This window comes from Atractosteus spatula, chromosome 11 (assembly GCF_055471065.1).
Source record: "Atractosteus spatula isolate fAtrSpa1 chromosome 11, fAtrSpa1.hap1, whole genome shotgun sequence".
NCBI lineage: Eukaryota > Metazoa > Chordata > Actinopteri > Semionotiformes > Lepisosteidae > Atractosteus > Atractosteus spatula.
The window spans coordinates 4,179,103-4,198,907 of NC_142716.1; the positions used below are offsets into that span (position 1 = coordinate 4,179,103).

A 19,805-nucleotide genomic window follows, 5' to 3' on the forward strand; every position below is an offset into this window, starting at 1 on the left:
TGTGACCCTGATTACCGTTCCTTTTCCTGGCATCTTTTTCTATAATACTTTCCAGAAACCTAAAAAAAAACTGGAGCTGCTAGTGAACAGAATGCAGGAGCACCACCAAGAGCAGAATACAGTAAAAAAACTACATTCAGTATGAAGATGCCTTGAAGCGCTTCTTCAAACAGGGCGGACTCTTAGATAACCTCCTTGTCGAGTTGCTTTAAGCTGGTCAGAAAGTTGAGGGAATGCAGTTCCTGTCTGCCTGGCCCAAGAAAGATCCATGTTACCATCACACAGGTATTCTACATTATACACACAGTGTACAGGCAGGTGTGTAAATCTGGTGAGCCACACGTCTAGTCATGTCAGCCAGTGGGTTTTTTTTCAGCATCTTTTGACGTTGTTCTTGTCGCTGTAATTTGCCCGTGCCAACTGAAGCCTTTTCATGTTCTCCCAATCAGAACTCCTCCTTCTAATTCCAAAAGGACCGTCGATCAGAGTTCTGTCAGCATCCGTCTCCGAGATGAGAACATGATGAGAGTTACAAAAAAGGGTTGGTCAACTGGCCAGGCTCTCTCGTTTGGTGGCTAGTACTGTAATTAATCGATCCAAGGAGCTCATCCACCCTTTCCTGGGAAGAACCCAGGGTATCGGCTTCAGTACCAACACAGCCGGGCAGTCCATTCCATACTCCCACAGCCCTTTGGGTAAACAAACGCCTCCCGTGTTCGGTTTTAAATGCATCTCCATGTAGTTTGCACTTGTGTCCTGTGGTGCACGTTTCACTGTTCATGCTGAAGAAGTCCAGTGGGTTGAGGATTCTGAACAGTTGTGTGAGGTTCCCTTGTAATTGTTAGACACAGTACCTTAAACCAGAAGGTATCTGGTTGCTCTTTTATGGACTGATTCCAGATCAGACATATGTTTAAAATAATGTGGTGACCAAAAGATAGCTGTGGCACCAGTGTTGCATGTGTGCTGTGTCCCACCTGGGACTGGATTGTCTGTCACCTGGGTGTACTCTCGTGTTGCATAGTGTGCTGTGTGGCTTTGGGCGCCATTCATTTGACCTAGCAGGTCTGCGATGCTTCTCAACTCTCAAGTGAAGTAAGTCACCATAACAGCTCGTAATAAATGAGCCCTGTTACACTATAGAAGGCAGGAGAGGAAAACTTGTTTATGCTTCACCTACCAGTTGCGAGTTGCTCTGAGCTATTTTGTTGAGATAGACTCAGTAGGTTCTTTGTTAGGAGCTGTCTATCCCTGCTTCATTATTTGCAATAAAAGGAGCTTTGCTAAGAATCCTTTCCCAGCTCCTTTTTGTACATAGCCTGTATACATGTGGGTTTTTTTAGTTTGATATTTAGTTAAGACTTAAAGCATGTGTTAAAGTAATTCCTTATCTTTATTACACATTTTACACACATTATCACATTTGTTATTATTATGAGATAATCTGAGATTTGATTTTACGTTTCTCCACACAGGGCCTTGGAACATCACTTTTTAGAGGCTAAGAGATTAACAATGATTTAGGAAGAGAGTGCACTTCATGTAGGTATTTATAAAGGAGATGCTAATTAGATGTAAATCAGTCCTCATTAATAGACATGGCTGAGAGGCTATGTCTAGATATTTGAGAAGGAAATAGATAGAATTAGTTTAGGTGTTTCTGTTTCTTGATACCAGCATGTTTGTCCAATAGTCTTTTTTTTTTCTTGACTTTAGTTCCAACTTAACCAAGTTAGAAAATTGAAGGCAATCTATTTCACAGCTAAACATTGGGGGATCCTGATTAAAGTTGGTGATATTTGTTCTTAAACCCTATTATTAAGAGTTGAAGGTACCTTTGCTCCCCCCTTCAGGAGAAAAGCCCTTGAATCAGACTCCTGGCAATCAGAGGTGAGGAGAGAGAGGCTTGATGTGATGATTGCTGGGATTCACACAGCCCAGGAGATTGAAAAGGACAGCTGTCAGACACCCCCCATCCTCACTGCTCAGAGCTCAGGCCTATTGACTGCAACAGCAAGCTGAAATCTTGACTCTCGCAGGAAGTGTGTATCAGTCATGCTAAAGTGTTGCTAAACCTTTCACAGCTGAGGGAACTTTTCTTGACTGTTTAATCAAAGAGCTTTGTTCTTTTTACGAATTCCAGTTTATTTCAGTGTCATAATTCAAAGCCGTGCATCCATTAGATAGAAACCCTTGTTTGCACAATTATTTCTGAAACATATGCAGACATTTTAGATAATGATACGTCTTTGCAATCTAATGCAAAGAATTGCAGTTCATTTCGTCAGCAGGGTTGTGTCCTACAATGAATTCATACTGATATTATCGATTTCCTTTGCTGCATTCTCTGTGCCTTTGGGGGTGTCCAGTTCAAAAGTTTAATCTGCAGTTCTATTGCTGTTCGAATTCCTGACAATACAAAGAGAGCAGCACGTACAGTACTCCATGTAAAAGATGGGTTTTTAAAAAGAGAAGGATACTGGAATAGAGGTGTTTCCTTTATGTAGAACATGGTAACAAAGAGTTACCAAGGAAGGAGCATCGGAGAGAGGCATTAAATTTAGCTAAATAGTTGTAGCAGAAACAGACGATTTTTTTCTTCTTTTTTTTGTTTTTAAAAAGTGAATGCTCTGTCATTCTGATCAAGCCAACCGAAGAGCATAACGGCAGCTCAGAGTCTCAAGGTCATCCAAAACTGACACGATTTCTGGCACAGCTGGTTGCCTCACGTTTCAAAACACTTTGCTGATTAAACATTGGGCCTAATTAGAAGATTTGTCCATGTGGGTGGGTTCAGGTGCTGCATTTTAAAAATCAATAAGCAAACGAAGTGTCCTTGGTTCTCCTGATGGACCAAAGCATGTTAGGCTCTGCAGTGTGTTCCCTCCGCATTTGTTTAGCTTCACAGTACTGTGGAACTGTTGGTATGATTTTACTCTGGGGCTGTCAAGACTTGACTAGTCATGCCTGTAGCCCCTCAGCACATACAGGTAAGCCTGAGCTATTAACCTGCTGTCCGTTTTATTTAATAAGACCCTTTTCTGCTCTCTGCAGCAGGCCGCCTGCTCACCCCTCTGCCTTCAGGTGCTTTGCAAACCAGGAGAAATCTGTAGCAACAGCTCTGTAAGAACTCACCAGGCTTAACGTTAACATGAGCCAAAATAATCTGACAGAACAGTAGAGGTAACATTGCAGTCAGATGCTTGAGATTTCTTCCCCATGACTATTGTAAACTAAATGTTACACAAGAGTATGAAATGAATAAATAATTGCACCTACTATTCTGCAAACCCAGTTTCTAACTGGACTTTCACTTGGATGCTGCATGAAACTGCTCTACCAATCCTGAGGATTATACTTGCTTTTACCCACTGTGGTGCAGATGTTCCCATGAGCACCTGATCCTGCCTCTTCTACACAAGGTGGTGTCCTACCTGCTCAGGGAATAAATACGCCATGGAAATTAATGATGTATTACAGCAACAGCAACTTGTGATTAGTACCGCGAGGTCGATGGCTGGCATCGATCCAGGATACAGTGAATGCGAGTGAATCTCGTATAGAACAGCACCTGCTCGCTAGTCTTTAATGGAGCTGCTTGTGGCAGTAAATTTTCCAAAACAATTGAAAACAAACTCTCGGAGTCAAACGCTAGTAAATAATATGAATTGGCTGTTCTAATCTCCGGAGATGTATCAGCCTAGTCGCCACCAGCCGCCTCCTGATACGAACTATAGAGGGATTTCTGTAACCGAAGAGGAAAAGACAAACAAACAGAATACTGACTAGTGGGGCTCCAGCTGCAGAAGGCATGTGGTGCAGTCATCATTGTGTGTCCCTGTAAACAGACCACCTCAGTTCCTCTCTGCCTGAGACTGAACTGGGAGCCTCTGAAGAAGGACTGCTGATGTGACCTTTGCGAGACGCCAAGTCACACTTGTGCTGGGTTACTTCACAGCTCCGGGTTTTGAGGGTGTGAATCTGTGTTATGTGCATCTTCTCCCCTTCTCCCCTCCGTTGAATCTTGCTTTGCAATCGAGGGGGCATTGCTGAACATGAATTCTAATGGAAACCCCATCCGAACGGTTTCCTGCTTTCACACTGCAGAGAATACTGTACGCTGCACATCGACGGAGGGTGGGTGGGGGGTTCTGAAATTCGCGGGAATCGCAGACATTGAGAATTTTCATCTGCAGATCTACATTTGATCTTTCTCCTGTCTGTGACTGCACTGCGCCTCTGTGGCAGTGTGCTTCACACTGATGTGGGAATTCTCCATATGTCAATAACAGAATCCATAACACCTTGTCAGCATAAGTTTGGTTCGGGAAAACTATTCTCACTTTAAAAAAAATATTTCGATTCCTGTAAATATATCCTATTAATGTATGACAAATGTTTTAACCATCGAACCTTCTTTTGTAGTGGTACTGCAGAATGTTTAAGTAATGTATACACCTCCTAATTAGTCACGGCTGATTGGTGTAATATACTGTATGCTAGTTTCTAAGCTTAGAGATTTCCAAGACATATGGGTGCAAATCTTAGTAAAGCCATCAGAATGCCGGTGTCCTAAGTTAAGTGAACTTTTTTTTCCATGCCGCAGGAAAACCAGTTGGACTGCTGCGAGGTCATGGTATATTTCATGAGCTTGGTTGGAAACAGATGGGGGATCCAGTTAGGACAAGGGAAAACAAAAGCACTTCTTTACTCAAAGTATTGTGGGTATCCGCAACGGGCTTCCCAGACGGTTGGTTAAGGACTCTGGGCTCCTCTCAGGAATGAATGATTCACGCAGCTACAAAAGCTCTGTAGCAAATGAGCTCGGTGGGTCAAATGGCCACCCGTCTTTGCAAACTGTTCTTATGTTCTTATCTTTATGAGGTTTATCTGGAAAAACCCAACCACCCAGCTACTTTGAAATGTCGATTAAAGTCCGTGTGATGAAAGTCCTGTACTTGTGCTTTGGGATGAGGCTGCTGCCGGAATATCTCCTCTTGCCTGGCGCTTTCAGTGTGACAAGGGGGGGTACGAATACAGTTCCTGAACGCACTGACCGTTTCAATCACTTCGTCTTGAGTTCAGCACCGTTTCAGATCAGCCATGATTCCTGTTATGCACCCTTTTTTTATCAAAGGTGTTGTATTTAACCTACGTTTTTTAAAAGCCTCAGCAGCAGTCACCGACCTACTTGACATTGGACAAGTTGTGCAGGGAAAAAATATGAATTCATTCTTAGCCAGTAAATATACAGATCCCAATTTCAGAATAAAATAAGATGTGTGAAAGCCGTTTGAGAAATCTTAAACCCCTGGTTTTGGGCTGTGAGAACATTTCTATGAGATGCAGTACAAAGGAATAGTATCACCAAAGTCCACAGCTGTTATGTAGGGAAGATGTTACTTAGCAAATATTGAGTTGGTGCCTTCAGCAGACAAGCAAATTATAGTTCAAGATGCATTTTTATGTCTTTCTGAGAACCTGCAGTGACTGCGTGGAGAGACCTTAATACATGTCATTGTTCACTGCTTCTGTTGGCTATGGTGAGTTTTAGTATGCATGCTCCAAGCTTAATAATGCAACAGCACAGCAATTATTATTGTTATAATAATCTATCATCCCCTCTTCGTGAAGCTGTGGTAGTTTTTAGATACTGAAGCTGTCCGTGTGATCATTAGCAGAGCTGTAGTCAGTCCTGACAAATCTACAGCATTAAAAGGACAGTGTATTCAAATGCCCTTAGAGCAGTAGTGGAGGGGTGGGGAACGTACCCCAGAGACCAGAGGCAGCAGCTCACTCACAGGGCTGCCTCTCTGCAGAGGGTAAGTACTCTCCAGCAAGTAACAGCCCCTTTAGAGAACAGCATGTGAAATACTACCCCCAGTGAAGGAGGTAAAGTATGTACAAATATCAGGATTCAATTTACCCCTTACAGAAATTCCCGTTGCCTTGTATACGCTGTTTTACGTTAGATCGTACATTCTGGGATGTCAAAATAAGAGTTGTTCTAGATCCTAGTTAATTGAAGGCTCCTCATTAGACAAATGAATGGGTGTAAGCATCATAGCCACAGGTGACGTTTAAAGTGAGGGGGGGAAATGAAGTTGGAGGTACAGTACGTTCCACACTCAGACATGGAAGGGGACCCGATTAACGGACTGGACAGCACACCAAGAGTCCCTGTGGATCTGATCAGCATGTGCGAGGGCATCAAATGTACTGGCAAGGCATCATTTAGAATACTATGTTTTAGTTTCAGTTTTAGGCAGGGAAGATATCGCTTCTTCGCAGTTGCCTCGCACATGAATAACCAGAAGCAAAAAGGAGGAAAAGGCCTAAACTGACAGGTTGGAGGAACTGAACCATTCTAGCCTTCACCAGGGAGGACTGCAAGGGAACCTGAGCATTCAAGATCGTCAAAGGAACGTCACCATGAACTGTGAAACAATAGCCAGATGACACAAGGGGAAACTATGGAGCTACTCAGCCATGTTGTTGAATCTTGTTTCAATCAGCAGCTGGATGAGATTCTTTTATCAATTGACAGCTACTAAATGGCCTAGATGGGCCAAATCGATTTCTCTGATTTGTAACCTTTTTATAGGTTGTTATCTCTGATTACTGGGGATGGTAAACAAGGTCAGGCTTACTGCCATCATTTTCTCTATCCATGTGATCAAATAATTGAAACTGCCTCTATGCATTTTGAGTCATTGTGGGATTTTTGTATGGTGTACTGGAGGCCAGTGTTTGTCTTTACTACAGCCCTTTGTGCCCCTTGTCAGGATGAACATTTGCTTCTCTAAACACTGGAGAGCCAAGTGCATTAAGCCAGCCTTCAGAAGCTGAAGCAGTGAAAGGGAGGAGGGGCGATCTTTAGGTTTTAACAAGTGTGGCAGGAGGGCAGGCACCTGTAGATCAGTGGGGGCTCAGTTTCTGTTTTGTGACAGGGCCGCCTTAGAGAGCAAGGCGGCTGTGTCGACTCATTGCCAGGGGGGCGCGGGGGTTAGGGAGAACACACACTGCGTTGTGTGTGGCTCATCAGCGGTCAGGCAGCGTGCATTATAGCTGGAGCGATAAGCAGTGTTTGCAGGCGTTTACTAGGCTGCTGTTTTGCCCTGTGTTTCAGGTCAGAAGTCCTGGATTTCACATTTTCCTTTTAATAATTAGCTTGCGCTCAGAACATTCAGCTGCATGGGACAGTTAAACATGGAAAAGGTCCAGGCAGAACTGCTCCAGTCCTGAAGCTACGGCTGCTTATTACCCAGAATTACAATGGCCAAGGCAAGGAAAGAAAACTACTATGGGAAACATGGTAAGCAAATATTCGCAATTTAGACAAAGACTTTCAGACTTATGCACAGCAGGGAGAACTTCCACCATCGCCTTGATAAGAGCAGTGGTAGGCTGATGGCTTTTCATGGAAATTATCTGGGACGTTATTGTTGCTTCTCTTTAAGACTTGATCTATGCGCACAAGGACATTATGGAAAACTGCTGTTGACTAAGGCACCACACTTCTACAGAAATGCCAAATGCTGTTATTCGATTTTGGCTCAGCAGAAACCGCTCTGTAAAAATATCCTCTTCAGAGCTCGGTGCCCTGGTTCTTTTCCAGATTCAGGGCACATATTGAATGGATGGATATTACACTTTGCTGCATCACTTATCTTTATGGCACGGTAGGAAAACTTCTTGCTTGCCTTCTTTATTTACACATTTTATATATTAAAGACACGTTTGGAAGTAGGAAATGATTCAGTTTGCATGGCTGGGGGACTGGCAAGTTAAGGGAACTTGGAAATAATGAAACACTGTAAGGGAGAATAATGAGGGGTTTTTTTTTTTTTAGAATCTCAGGTGCAGAAGATAAAAAAAGCTTTTTTTTTTGCAGCTGAAGCCCAGTGTGATTAATGAAGTGGTGTACAAGCTAAATAACAGAGGTCTTGCTTGGGACCGGGAGTGAAAATCAATTTTAAAAGTCTGAATTCTGCTGGCTGAAAGAGAACACTTTCTTCGCTATTACACTTTGACTCTTATGGTTTAGACTTATGATTTAAAGGTAACGTATAGAAATTTGTTCTATTTTTGTCAGACCATAATACTGTCCATTGCAGTATTATTCATGGGGGGAAACGGTGTGAATTCTGAAGGAAAAACTGAAATTGTTTTGGAAGTGTAATCTGCCTGTAGTTATTTCTGATTTACACAAGTGATGCAAACTGATTTTCTTGCCCTGAAAAACTGTTAGGAACCCATGACAGCCCCTCTCATAGTTAGGACGTAATAACAACTTTACCACCTGTTTGGTCCAAAACCTGTTCTTCTTGACTGGGTTCCCATTTTGTCTAATCCTTGCGATGGAACAGAAAAATGTGCTAACCCTGAATTGAATGGAAGTGAAGCACCTGCAGCTAATTAGTTAATTAATCTTTCAGCTGGCACCACTGCCTTGCAGCTTGTGCGTCCTGGGTTTGATTCTGAGCTGGGCGCCTCCGCTGGGTTCTGTTTGTATTCCTGTGGGTTTCCTGTGTGTGGTCTGTTTCTCTCATGCTATATAGTTAGCAGCCTTGTTAATTGCCATCTCTAAATTTTGCCTGTGTGTGTATTCTGCAATGACCGGTGACCAGTCATGCCCTTTACCCAGGCAGGTAGATGAGCTCTGCTTTACTGGGACTCAACAGGATGAATTAATGGATCAATGGATGTGTGCATTTTTTAAGCATTTTACATTTTCAGGGATTCTATGCAATAAAGCTGTCAATTTTCATACAGTAGTAACAAGAGCGCAGAAATGAATGGGTACAGATTCCTTATCCTTTAGAACATTTTGTGGTCCCTGTCTGAAAATATGCAGAGATTGTGCACAATTTTGCAATAGTTTCCTTCCTTTTTTTAATTGGGGGAAAAAAAACAGGAAACCAGGAAACTGTTTTACAGAAAGTAAAACAGTAAATTATCAACTGCAATTACAGTTGATCAGATTCATTTTTTTATCATGTGCCCTCATTACCATACAGATATTTTGGAGAAAAATACACAAAGAATTTAGGCATTGTAAAAAAACGTATGTAAAAAAAACTGAAAAGTGTTTTGGTATGGCATGATTCTGTCTCTCTGAAGTAGGAAATAAAACCTAAAGTTAAAAAAATGAGAAACACACCGAAAACCCAAAGCATTCGTTTCAATATATTACGATTGTGCACTGCTCATTCATTAACTGCACCTGTTAGTGAGCTCTTTTTTGTGAAAATTTTACATTTCATAATGCAAAGAGCTCTTAATTCAGCAAAATCCTTCAGCCCTGTCTTAAGAAAATTCATCTGTTCTGCAAACGTTTGCAGTCGGATGTATCGGCTGCTACAGCTGCACAGACTTGATTTTGTCTGCAAGGACCTTTGCAGTCTTGAACAGTTCCTGGCTCAGCACACCGTTTACAGAAGCAAGGTTTTCGTTTCCATTTTGCTGGGGAATCCTTATCTGTGCTTGTAATTTTGCTATTTCTAAAGGTGTTTTAAATTAAACTGTTTTTCTTGAATCGCGTCCTTCCTGAAAGAATGCAGCACCAGTTCCATTAACCATCTCACACGTCTTCTGTGCTTACACTTGCAGAAGAAGTAATTTAATGAATATTAAATTCTTGTTAAAAAAAATGCCGTTCTGTGTAGCGGTCTTGAGTACAGAGAAAGATGCATTTCTGTACAGTATTGCAACTCTTTACTTAATTGCAATTTTTCAAACTGGCAAAGTTTTAAATTCTTATGAGGTCAAGCAACTAATGAGAAATGTAACCGTGAACTGAAAGTGAAACAAACTGTGGCTTAAGACTGACTTCCGAATGACAGTTATTAATGTAGGCACCAGACTTCCACTCAATGGCTTAAATGCTAGTTTAGCACTGAGAAGAGCACATAACTACCTTTCCACTGTCATTTAACTCTTAGGGTTTTTCATGTCTGAGCATAATAACTGCTAATGTAACAGAGATTGTGTTTCTATAAAAGCATTACTATCATTAACGCCAGTGAGAATTAGGATCTTCCCAGGGAGCAAACGGAAGGAATGAGCAAAACGTGAGAAATTATTAAATTTAACTATACCGTACATTTACATGATTAATTCCTCCTTTCCCTTTTCTTGTTAAAAATCAAGAACTTGCAGCACTCTGCACTAGTGATACTGGCTATTTCTGGAAATAGGACCAAAAAATAATTTGATGAGGATTCAAAAGCATGCTTTGTACTTCCACTTAACTACAAGAACGTGTCACATTTACACACCTGCATGCTTCAGTACACCCGCATGCTAAAATGCATTCAAATACGTTTTGTTATTCTTAGTACCGACCATTTTTGACAGGATGAATGGGTAAAAAAAAGCATTTGATACTTATTGCCTTTTCAAATTACACAGAGCACATCTATTCACTGTCAGCTTCTCAAAGGCAGCTCTGAAGTGATGTAGACTTGTAGTACCAGCTAAATCTATACAGCAAAATCAAAGGTGTCCCAATTCTGTATTTCTGTCAGTAAATATATAACAAACACTGACGAGGGGTGACACACACTGACATACAAAGAGATAAGGTCAAAAATTCTTCTGCCCGGTATAGGAATAATTTTTCGCCTCCAAACAGTCAGTCAACTAACGTGTTCTGCAGAAAACTATAACACAATTTAGTCCAAAGCTCTGCTTCAGCTACCTTTTCTTGTAGGTGGTATTGTACCTCTGCTTTCAGATCTCAAGCTACACCTGGTACCTGTAATTAAAGTTCTAGAAGACAAACAGCAAAGCTTGCCTTAAAATCTATGCAAGATTTATGAACTGTTTTAATCATTCCCTTGGTAGCACAAGCAGTTTCTAGTTTGTTGCGGTGCTTGTCTCTGTTACAACCAACTCCTTGAGCTAATGATCAATATGTTATTTATGGAAGTGGCAGTACTAAACTATGCCAAAAAGCAGAATGAAAGGTACAGTATGTAACTGGGAATGCCCAATGTTCAGGATATGTGTTCAACAAGCACGTGATCAGTGGTATAAACAAAAGGCATGGCTTCAAGTTAAATTATTTAATACAGTTTTTCCTTGTAAATTTGTAACCATCAGTTTAAATAGATATGTGCTGATTTCGCAGAATCATGCAGAGCTTCAGTGGGTTTCTTTTTGTATTTCGAGGATATTGGAGATCGACTACACGTGCGATGCTTTGTGAAATTATTAAAAAATATTGTGTATGGTAATGAAAAGTATAATGATAACTTCACATTTATGCGTTGAGGCAAATCTGACCAAGATGTTGTGATGAGGTTCAAAAGTATTAAACCATTAAACCATTGGTAATGTTGTAATGCCGAGTGGACAGTGAACAGAGTGCCTCAGAGTTAAGCAATGATTACCCATGCTGTATGTGATCATATATTTCATTTTTCATATTTATCTGCAGAATATTTTACATCAGTCTTTATAAGTAATTTCTATAGCTATTATCTGCCTAACATGGATACATTTTTTCACCAGTTCTGGCAGCTTCTTCAAAAACCGCCTTGTTTGGAAATAATATATTCTTATCTCTGTTTTCTTGGCAATTATTTGAAAACAAAAACAATTGAAAATGGATTTTCAATAGTCCCCATATACTGTAACAATTATCACAATGATTATAACAGTAATATCTATACTTGTGGTCTAGGTTTCTCTGCAAATCACTGTTTGCCTTCCTTTATTTTAATGGAAATAATGTTTTTCATAAAGTGAATGTTAGAAGTCAAAGACTTGTTTACAGTTCCACACAACAGATCATTAATAAAATATTATCTGTTGCAGAGAAAAACATTTCCTTTTGAATGTCATCAGCCCATTGTCAACATCTTATCCACAGCCCTAAAATTCTGAATTATTAACCAGTGCTTTTCTGGATTACTTTCAAGGCACTCACAGGAGGTATTTCTCACCAACCTTAATCTGATCGATTTAAATTGTCATGACAATTAACTTTTTGCATCTAAATGTAAATCTAAATCTGGGAGCCTCCGGACCACCCAAAAAACGTCTGTTCAGATTCAGTACCCCAGTATGGATCTTCTCCTTTCTCAAGAAACTTCTGAAATTTGGGCTAAGTGATGATTAGCCCAACAATTACCCTTAAACTAAATATACATAAACGGTTGTTTAATGAGTAGGAGAGAAAACATTAAGGCTTTAACCTTACTGCTGACAAGTGTTGATAATCTAAGTGCTACTGTATGTCTCCATCAGCACAGAACCCTGGCGGTTACTATGCGTTAAATTATCCATGAAAATGACCTCTAATCTTTCCAATGATGCATTCACCATGTTTATACATCAGGCAAGCTGTGAGAATAAAACACTACCGACAGCAGCGTTATTACCTTGTAGCCTAATCTTGACAGATATCAGAAGCCGAGCAAGGCTGAGCCTGGTCAATACTGGTATTGGAGACCTGCAAGAAGCTCTAAGTGGTGTTGGTGAATCATTAGAAGGGACTCTGCCCCTTGCTGTACATTTCCAAAGCAGTACCCCACTGTGGTGACCATGAACACCACACAGTACAGTAGGTGCCATTGAAGGTACTGTCCTTTGGGTGATATGGTAATTAATAATTCAGCGTAATACAAGTGAAGCATAGTGTGATTAAATGTTTTATTTTATTTTTACACAATAGATCTTTAAATGGTCAATTGCAAGGCTGTGGGTAAACTGCTTATGGTAAAGGAAGATTCGGTAGATACTGTACGACTGAAAATTTAAGGCAAATTTTATTGCTGAAAAGCTCATTAGACACAGTCATTCTGAAAGAAACGAGTGAACGCCAAGTTACTTGAGGGTGCAATATTGAGAAAAAAGCACATTATCATGGGCAGATTTAGTGAATGGGGAATTATATTAAACTCAATGTACAATATATATATATACAATATGTACTATATTACAGTAGTAGGTGTCACTGTTTGCCTTTGTGTACGTTACACATCTGAGGCACTGCAGTGGTTAAATTCTTCACATTCCTTGGTTTTCTTTGAAGGCAGTTTTCTCCTTCATGGGAAAGACTGATTCATAAGCAAAATCCCAGGACAGGTAATTATGTCTGAGGACAACATGGACACGCTTGACTGGAATGCAGTGTCGTTAGAGTTTTTCTTTTCTCATGGGGTTTCCCTGAAATGGGTATTTAGAACCAACTGAAGCAACAATGTTTTTAATTGCTTTTTTGTTTTGTTTTTTTAACAGAGACAAGAAAAAATGTTTTCATTGAATAAATTTAACATACTTAGGAGCTGCGTAAATTTAATTAAATTCCTTTAACTTTAATTGAGCTTCATGTTTTGGACAAGTCAGACCATCTTTAAGAATTTCTCTTGATTTCACATTAATTTCTCACCTGACTTGCAATCAGTGTAAATGTGTAAATGATGCATTTTGCAGAGACAGTTATTGTTCTTCGTTGTGATTGACAGAGTAATTGTGTCAAACATATTTGCGTGTTTCAAGTGCAGCTGCACTGTTTGAAATGATAGAATGGAAAGGAGTAATTTTCATGTTTCAGTGTTTGGTACAGTATATGCCCAGAAAGATGCCTGCCTCACCCAGTTGGAGGACATCGGGCGTCTCCACACAAGGGCACTAACAAGGCGGTATACGGAATGAAAATGAGTTTGGTTCAACACTCCTGCTTGAGAAGTGCTGTATATTCAACGTATTTAACTCTTTGTTTGCAGGTGAACCGCGCAAGTTTGACCCAACGTTTAGAGGACCTGTCCACAAAAGGTATTGTGTTTTCTTTCACTCCTCGTAGAACTCCTGTACTCTATATGTGTGTTTTGAGAAGGTGGGGTTTTCCATATGTGCTGTGTTGACTGAATGTGTCTTCGTCTCCAGCAGTGGCACCCAGCCCCGGTCCTGGAGGAGCGATTAGGTTAATTGGCTTTCTGGCCCTGGTGTGAGTGTGTGCCCAGCGATGGACTGGCGTCCTGTCCAGGGTGTATCCTGCTTAGTGCCCGTTCCTTGCCAGGATGGGCTCAGGCTCCCCCCAGTCTCGAAATGAAATAAATTGGTTAGAAGCTGGGTGGATGTTTTTGTGCTTTTTGGGCATGTTCCTCCTAACGTATTATAAATGTTTACGAAGTGCTTCCCCATGGGGTCATTAACCTCCTTTAGCATCAGAAAAGCGAGCTCCAGCATTACACACAAAGTGGGAAAGGTTATGGTGGCAACGGGGATGAAATTTGTACTTGCTATGCCCTTGTGACGTTTCCTGGCAGGCTTTATACTGAGGGAGCAGAAAGCACAGAATCACCCCACAGGAAGATGAAGAGACCACAGTCTCGCTAATGAGCAGTAAAAGCTGTAAAATAAAGTCACGCATATTTTCTTTCTTGATTACCTTCCATGTAAGATGGGGGGAAAAAATAGAACTGGATTTCACCCACTGATTTGCCTATCGTACGTGTGTTTGCCCACAGCAATCCAGATACAAATCACACTATAATTATAACCTGAACTCCTGTCCCACCACTGTGTCTTTTTCAGAATCCTGAGGTAAAATTCTCAGTCGCTCTTTAATTTTTAGTACCTTTACTGTGACCTTACTCAGCACTGACAGCTGAGGGCTAGCACAGCATCGTTGTCATCAAATCAATGCTAAAGGATATGTCAAAGAACCGGTTCAATAATCCAGCCTTTAAACTGACTTTCATACTCAAGCTTTTAAGCCTGTTTAATTCACTGTGTTCATTAGTGTATACCATTCTCATTTGTTGTTCTATAGTCAAGTGCCCTGAGATCATGTGAGGTGCAGTGTAAAAGAAAAGACATTCTAATAGTAATATGTACAAACCTGATGAAGGAAATAAAACAGCATTGCAAAGCACCGGAAACAAAGCATTGAATAAATAATCGCTGAGATATAAAGGCCCTGGTTGGCAGTGTTGATTAGGGTTCGTTGGCTAAGGGGTAACTTTCATTTTAATGCCTGCATGCAGGATTACATTCCTGGCATAGCGTCGAGGTCAACTGTCTTCAGCTACCGAGAAGTTGAACTCCGAACAGAGAAAACTCCACCTCCACAGCCTTAACTGAGCCGTTGCAGCCCTCCAGAGCGGTGACAATCGGCAGAAATTAGGGATTAAAACGTCCTCCTGCCAGGGACTTCTAAACGGCTTTGCCCAATTCAATTCCATGCAAACGTGGATTGCATTTTGCCCTGGAATGAGAGTTAAAGGAGATCTATTTCTTGATAGCTACAGATGTAATTATAGATACTGTATATACAGTGCAGGGTAATTCCTGCAGTCGCTCTGCAGATAGCTGTTACGCCTGAATGGGGAAAAAAGGTCAAACAGATGGAAAAAAAAATCTTCCCATATAGGAATGCGAGACAGTTAATATCTGAAGCGTTAAGTAGTTGTGTGCAGTGCACATGCACTGTCAGTTTTTTTTTCTAGCCAAGTAAGCTGTTTTATTCCTTTCGGTTTTTTTTGCATTTATAGTAAGTAGTTTGCGGCCGTAGAGATGCTGAGAGGAAGCCTCAGTGTTTAGTACTGTCTTTTCTGTCAGTTGAGCGAGCTTTGTCCTTCGTGTCAAGGTTTTCTTCATGAGAGAACTTTAATCTTTTTTTTTTCCTCAAATGTGTATATACTGTATTTTGCTGCTCCAGTAGAGTGAGGCAGACAGTGCCAGGGCTGGTTTTTCCTTTGGGCCTTGTCCTTGACGTGAAGTCTATGTGGTAACGGTGAGGAGAGATGCCTTGACTGAGCTGCGGATTATCAGCGATCGACCTCATGGGCTGCCCGCTCTCCGTGAGCTTGCCTGTGAGTGTCCCTAAGGAGGCCCTGTGTGGCTGTCAGATCTGTGGACTGGGTGATATATGGCCTAGGTACTACCTGCTCATGAATACTGTAGCTGTGACTCACACCTTCAGCAGCCTGCCTGCCCATGAACCACAGAAAGGACAAGAGGAGGGGATGTTTATAGTTATTGGTTCCTGTTTATGTTCGCTGTGGGCAACCTGCCCACTCCAGAGTAAATGTATTGGATGGGCAATTGGCCCACACTGGGGAGAAATCCGTCCATTTCATAATCATAACATAACTGTGTTGTGAAACCTATTCTTGCAAGCAGTCAGCGCATGTTAAGGCTAAGCAGGAGGAATTGAATAAACCAGGAAATAAAAAGAAAAATTGAATTGAAAATGACAGAAGCAAGCTTGACTTCTGATGCTCTTTTTTTGGAAGTCGTAATTCTTTGCTTCGGAGTTCCCTCCAGAGCCATAATTTACGTCGTGAGAGAGTGGGATGCAGTGTATATTAAAGGAAAGCTTTAGGCTGGGAGCCAGAAGTGCGATCTCAATATTTACAAATTACGAGCCGTAGGGGAATGAAGTCACAATAATTGAAACTCGGTCTGTGCAGCAGAGACCTGGAAGGTTTTATTTCTGTCAGCAGTAGGGGGCAGAGAGAGAATGGAGGGTGATTGAGACCCGGGTTCGGTTTGTCCTTTGTGTTTAGTGAGGCTGATTTACATTCTGTTCTGCATAGATAGCATGACTGTGTGATGTCTGCTGGAGGAGTCTCAGTCAAACAGGCTAGCAGGGTTTCCTTCAGAATCCAATCCAGGTTCTTCTGTTAATTGCAATTAAATTAAACACATTCTCTCCCTTCTTTATAGAAGAACTGTTTATAGTACTTGGTCCTTCCTGCAATCATTGTAATAACTCCTATTTTTTGGAAACTACACACACGAGTCTGTTTTTCAGGAGATAATATGGTACAGAGTTTTAAGTGTGACAGAAGAGTGTGATGGATTTTTATGGAGTGAAAAATGAAAATGTTAACATTGCTGTGTCTTGAAATGATTTTTTTTTCTTTGACAAGGGATACTGAAGTATCGCGCACATTTCAGAAACCGTAAAAATAACTGATTTTTCAGTAATTGTCTGGCAGCCAATAAGAATGATCACGAACTATAACTGTATTAAGGAGAAGCAGTTGTTTTCTTTAAGATAAGACACTTTTTGACTGCAAATCAATTAAAATAGTTCTATGAATAGTTATAGCCATTAAATTACAAAAGTCATCTAATCAGAATGTATTTCTAAGAACATCATATACTATATGCAGATACTTGAAATTGTATGTTTTTATACTATACAGAAAATAGTAAATATTTGTTTACTGTTAAGGTAGACAAAAGTTTACTTTCATTTTATTGTGAAATAAAATAAAAAGAATAACAAGACTGGCATTAACTAGTTTTTAATCTGAATTAAATCTAGGTTATATTTAAATAACATTTTTAAAAATTTTTTGTCTTTATATTAGGTGTAAAAATTGCCAGCCTGACTATTTTTTATGCATATTTTAAGAGTGTTACTTCATATCTATGGTTAAATATTAACTTATAAATAATGCTTTAACTATGAATCCTATTGCAGGGTTAATGCTGAGAAACACACTCCAGGAAAAACAACTGACTGATTTCCACCTTTTACCACCATGAGAAAGTTGTGTTTCAAGTCCCTCCTCTCTTATTTCATCCCCAATAAAAAACATGCACACACTACGTAGTAACAGACAGAACATGTGTGGAACATAACAGCAGGAACTCATGATTTTACATGAACAGGAGAATTATTCAACTATGTATACTAACCCCGAACTCCCATCATGCCTGAATGCAAAAGAGGTCCACAGGAGTCCGTCTTGTGCCTCTATAGCTCATGGCTGTATTAGGTTTTAATACATCTATCCACCCATTTTCTAATCACTTCTTCCAATTCAGGGTCCTGGGTGAGCTGGAGCCTATTCCCAGCAAGCAAGGGGAACACGGCAGGATACACCCTGGATGGGACACCAGTCATGGCAGGGCAGACACACTTAGAGACACACACAAGGGGAAAGAGGCAGAACAGACATGCCACACAAACATGGCAGAACAGAACATACAAACTCCTTGCAGGTAGTACCCCAGGTCTGGAATTGAACCCCTGGCCCATGTGCTGCAATGCTAACGACTGTACCAACATGCCTCCCAATTTTAATACATGTATGTGGATATTCAGAGCATGCAAAAAAACGTTATTAACACAAACATTTTACTTTGTTTTTTTTCTTTCAAATGACCTCTAAAAATAATTAACCTTGTTTTGAATGGATTGCAGGCTTTAATCCAAAGATACAAAGAATGTTATTGTATAATTTTAATGGTGATGATGTTAAGTATGATCTCTGATCTGAGACTCTGAGCTGGCTGTGGCTGGTTAAGGCAGAGAAGAGTCCAGGGTTCAAGGGCAAACAACTCTCAAGTAACTTCTCTGGAGCAGTAATTTCTCAGAATGTGCACGCAGATGTCAAACAGGAAGAACAGAACGAATCCTGTCATCGCGTCAGTCTACAGACCACTTTCACAGACTTTCCATAATTCCTTTACAGCTCTGCAGTTTTCCTTTTCCGGGCTGCTAAGCCTGAACTTTAGGACTGAGGGGAAGGAAGTGTTTACTTCAGCAGAGTTCGTACATTAATTTCCCCAGAGATAATAAGCGTTATTTTCGTACGGTAAAAGGAAAAGAAAAAAAAAAGTTTATTCTTTGTAAGGTTAAAAAAAAAAGCCGTGGCAAAAAAGCTTAGGAATCTCTTACTTGAGAAGCAGAGTCCAGGTGGCAGAAAATGAGGGCAGGCTTTTAGAGACGAGGCGGAGAGAGGAAGATTGTCCGGTCAGTGTAGCGCAAAAATGTGCGACTCAGCAGGGACAGCAGCAGCTGCCTTGGCATCTCCAGGTTTGTGTATGTGCCGGATTGCTGTTTTGTTCTGGCCATTGCAAAAGATCTCTTTCCGTGTAGCACGCCTCTTACTACTGGGGTGCCAGAATGCACAGGTGGGCACACTCGTCTGTGGCTGGACTTGAGTTACCTCGTGCTACAGCTCTTTGCGTCATTCATGTGGCCGTGCTTTTGCAACGTAATTGGACCCCCAATTATTTTTCTTAAGTGATCGTTTGCTGCTGCACGTTGAGGAGCACAAGAGAGAAGGGCAGCAAATCTTAGCCCAGTGATTTGTAAAATTACATTCTATCTGCTAATAACTCAGACACTGGAGGAATCAATCTCTCCTCCGGTTGCTGTGGAATGGATGGGCATTGTTTCACGGAGTGTGCCAAAGGTAATTTATTAGACGACCATAAATCACACTAGTCTCTCTGGGGGGGCCATTTTTCACAAAATCGCTCAAACATCAGATCCCAGTGGAGATAATCGTGAAGCTTTGTTATAGCGGCTCAGTCCGTGTCCCCCAGTACATCCTGCTGGGACAGAACTGCATCTGTGTGCTGCCGCAGATTCTTTCGGTCATTGATGACTCACCGCGTTTCGCCGTGACTGGAGTTACATTCGCAGTTGTCAGTTTTCCCCTTCGGGTTCAGCTGGAACAGTCCAGAGCTTGCCCTCGCCATTAGCGCCTTACCGTTGTGTTTTAGCATTATATAGCTGTCTATTGACAGCTTGTTATCGCTGCACTTACGCAAGCTGCAGCATCAGGGCTTCAGAGAATTAGTCGGACTGCGTTCTGTCACAGCACTCAGCCGTCCGCTCAGATAATTGGCAAAGGGATAGAACTTGCTGCCACAGGAAAAGGTAACTTTAACATTATTTAATGGGTGGACACACTAAAGGCATCTGTTGCTTGTGACACTGAGGTGCAGCTGGTCGAAGTCCCTGTCATGTTTGCCCTGAAGACCCTCACTTGCCCCAGTCTCCTGTCTTTTGTCAGGCAGCTCGACGGCATGGTGTTGAACGC

At 41.1% G+C, this 19,805-nt stretch overlaps 1 protein-coding gene across 5 annotated transcripts in view; it reads left to right on the forward strand.

Annotated features, from left to right (window-relative positions):
* Positions 1 to 19,805, forward strand: part of slc44a5b (solute carrier family 44 member 5b) — a 101,953-nt gene that overhangs the window by 39,395 nt on the left and 42,753 nt on the right. For 2 of the 5 annotated variants that reach the window (XM_088928043.1, XM_088928042.1), the window contains exons 1-2: positions 7,090 to 7,315; positions 13,737 to 13,785. In XM_088928043.1, the coding sequence (XP_088784169.1) occupies positions 7,276 to 7,315; positions 13,737 to 13,785 (89 nt within the window). In that variant the 5' untranslated portion in view covers positions 7,090 to 7,275. Of the gene's footprint in view, positions 1 to 7,089; positions 7,316 to 13,736; positions 13,786 to 19,805 lie in introns of those variants that run through there. The other 3 variants (XM_088928044.1, XM_088928045.1, XM_088928046.1) reach the window with 2 other exon arrangements.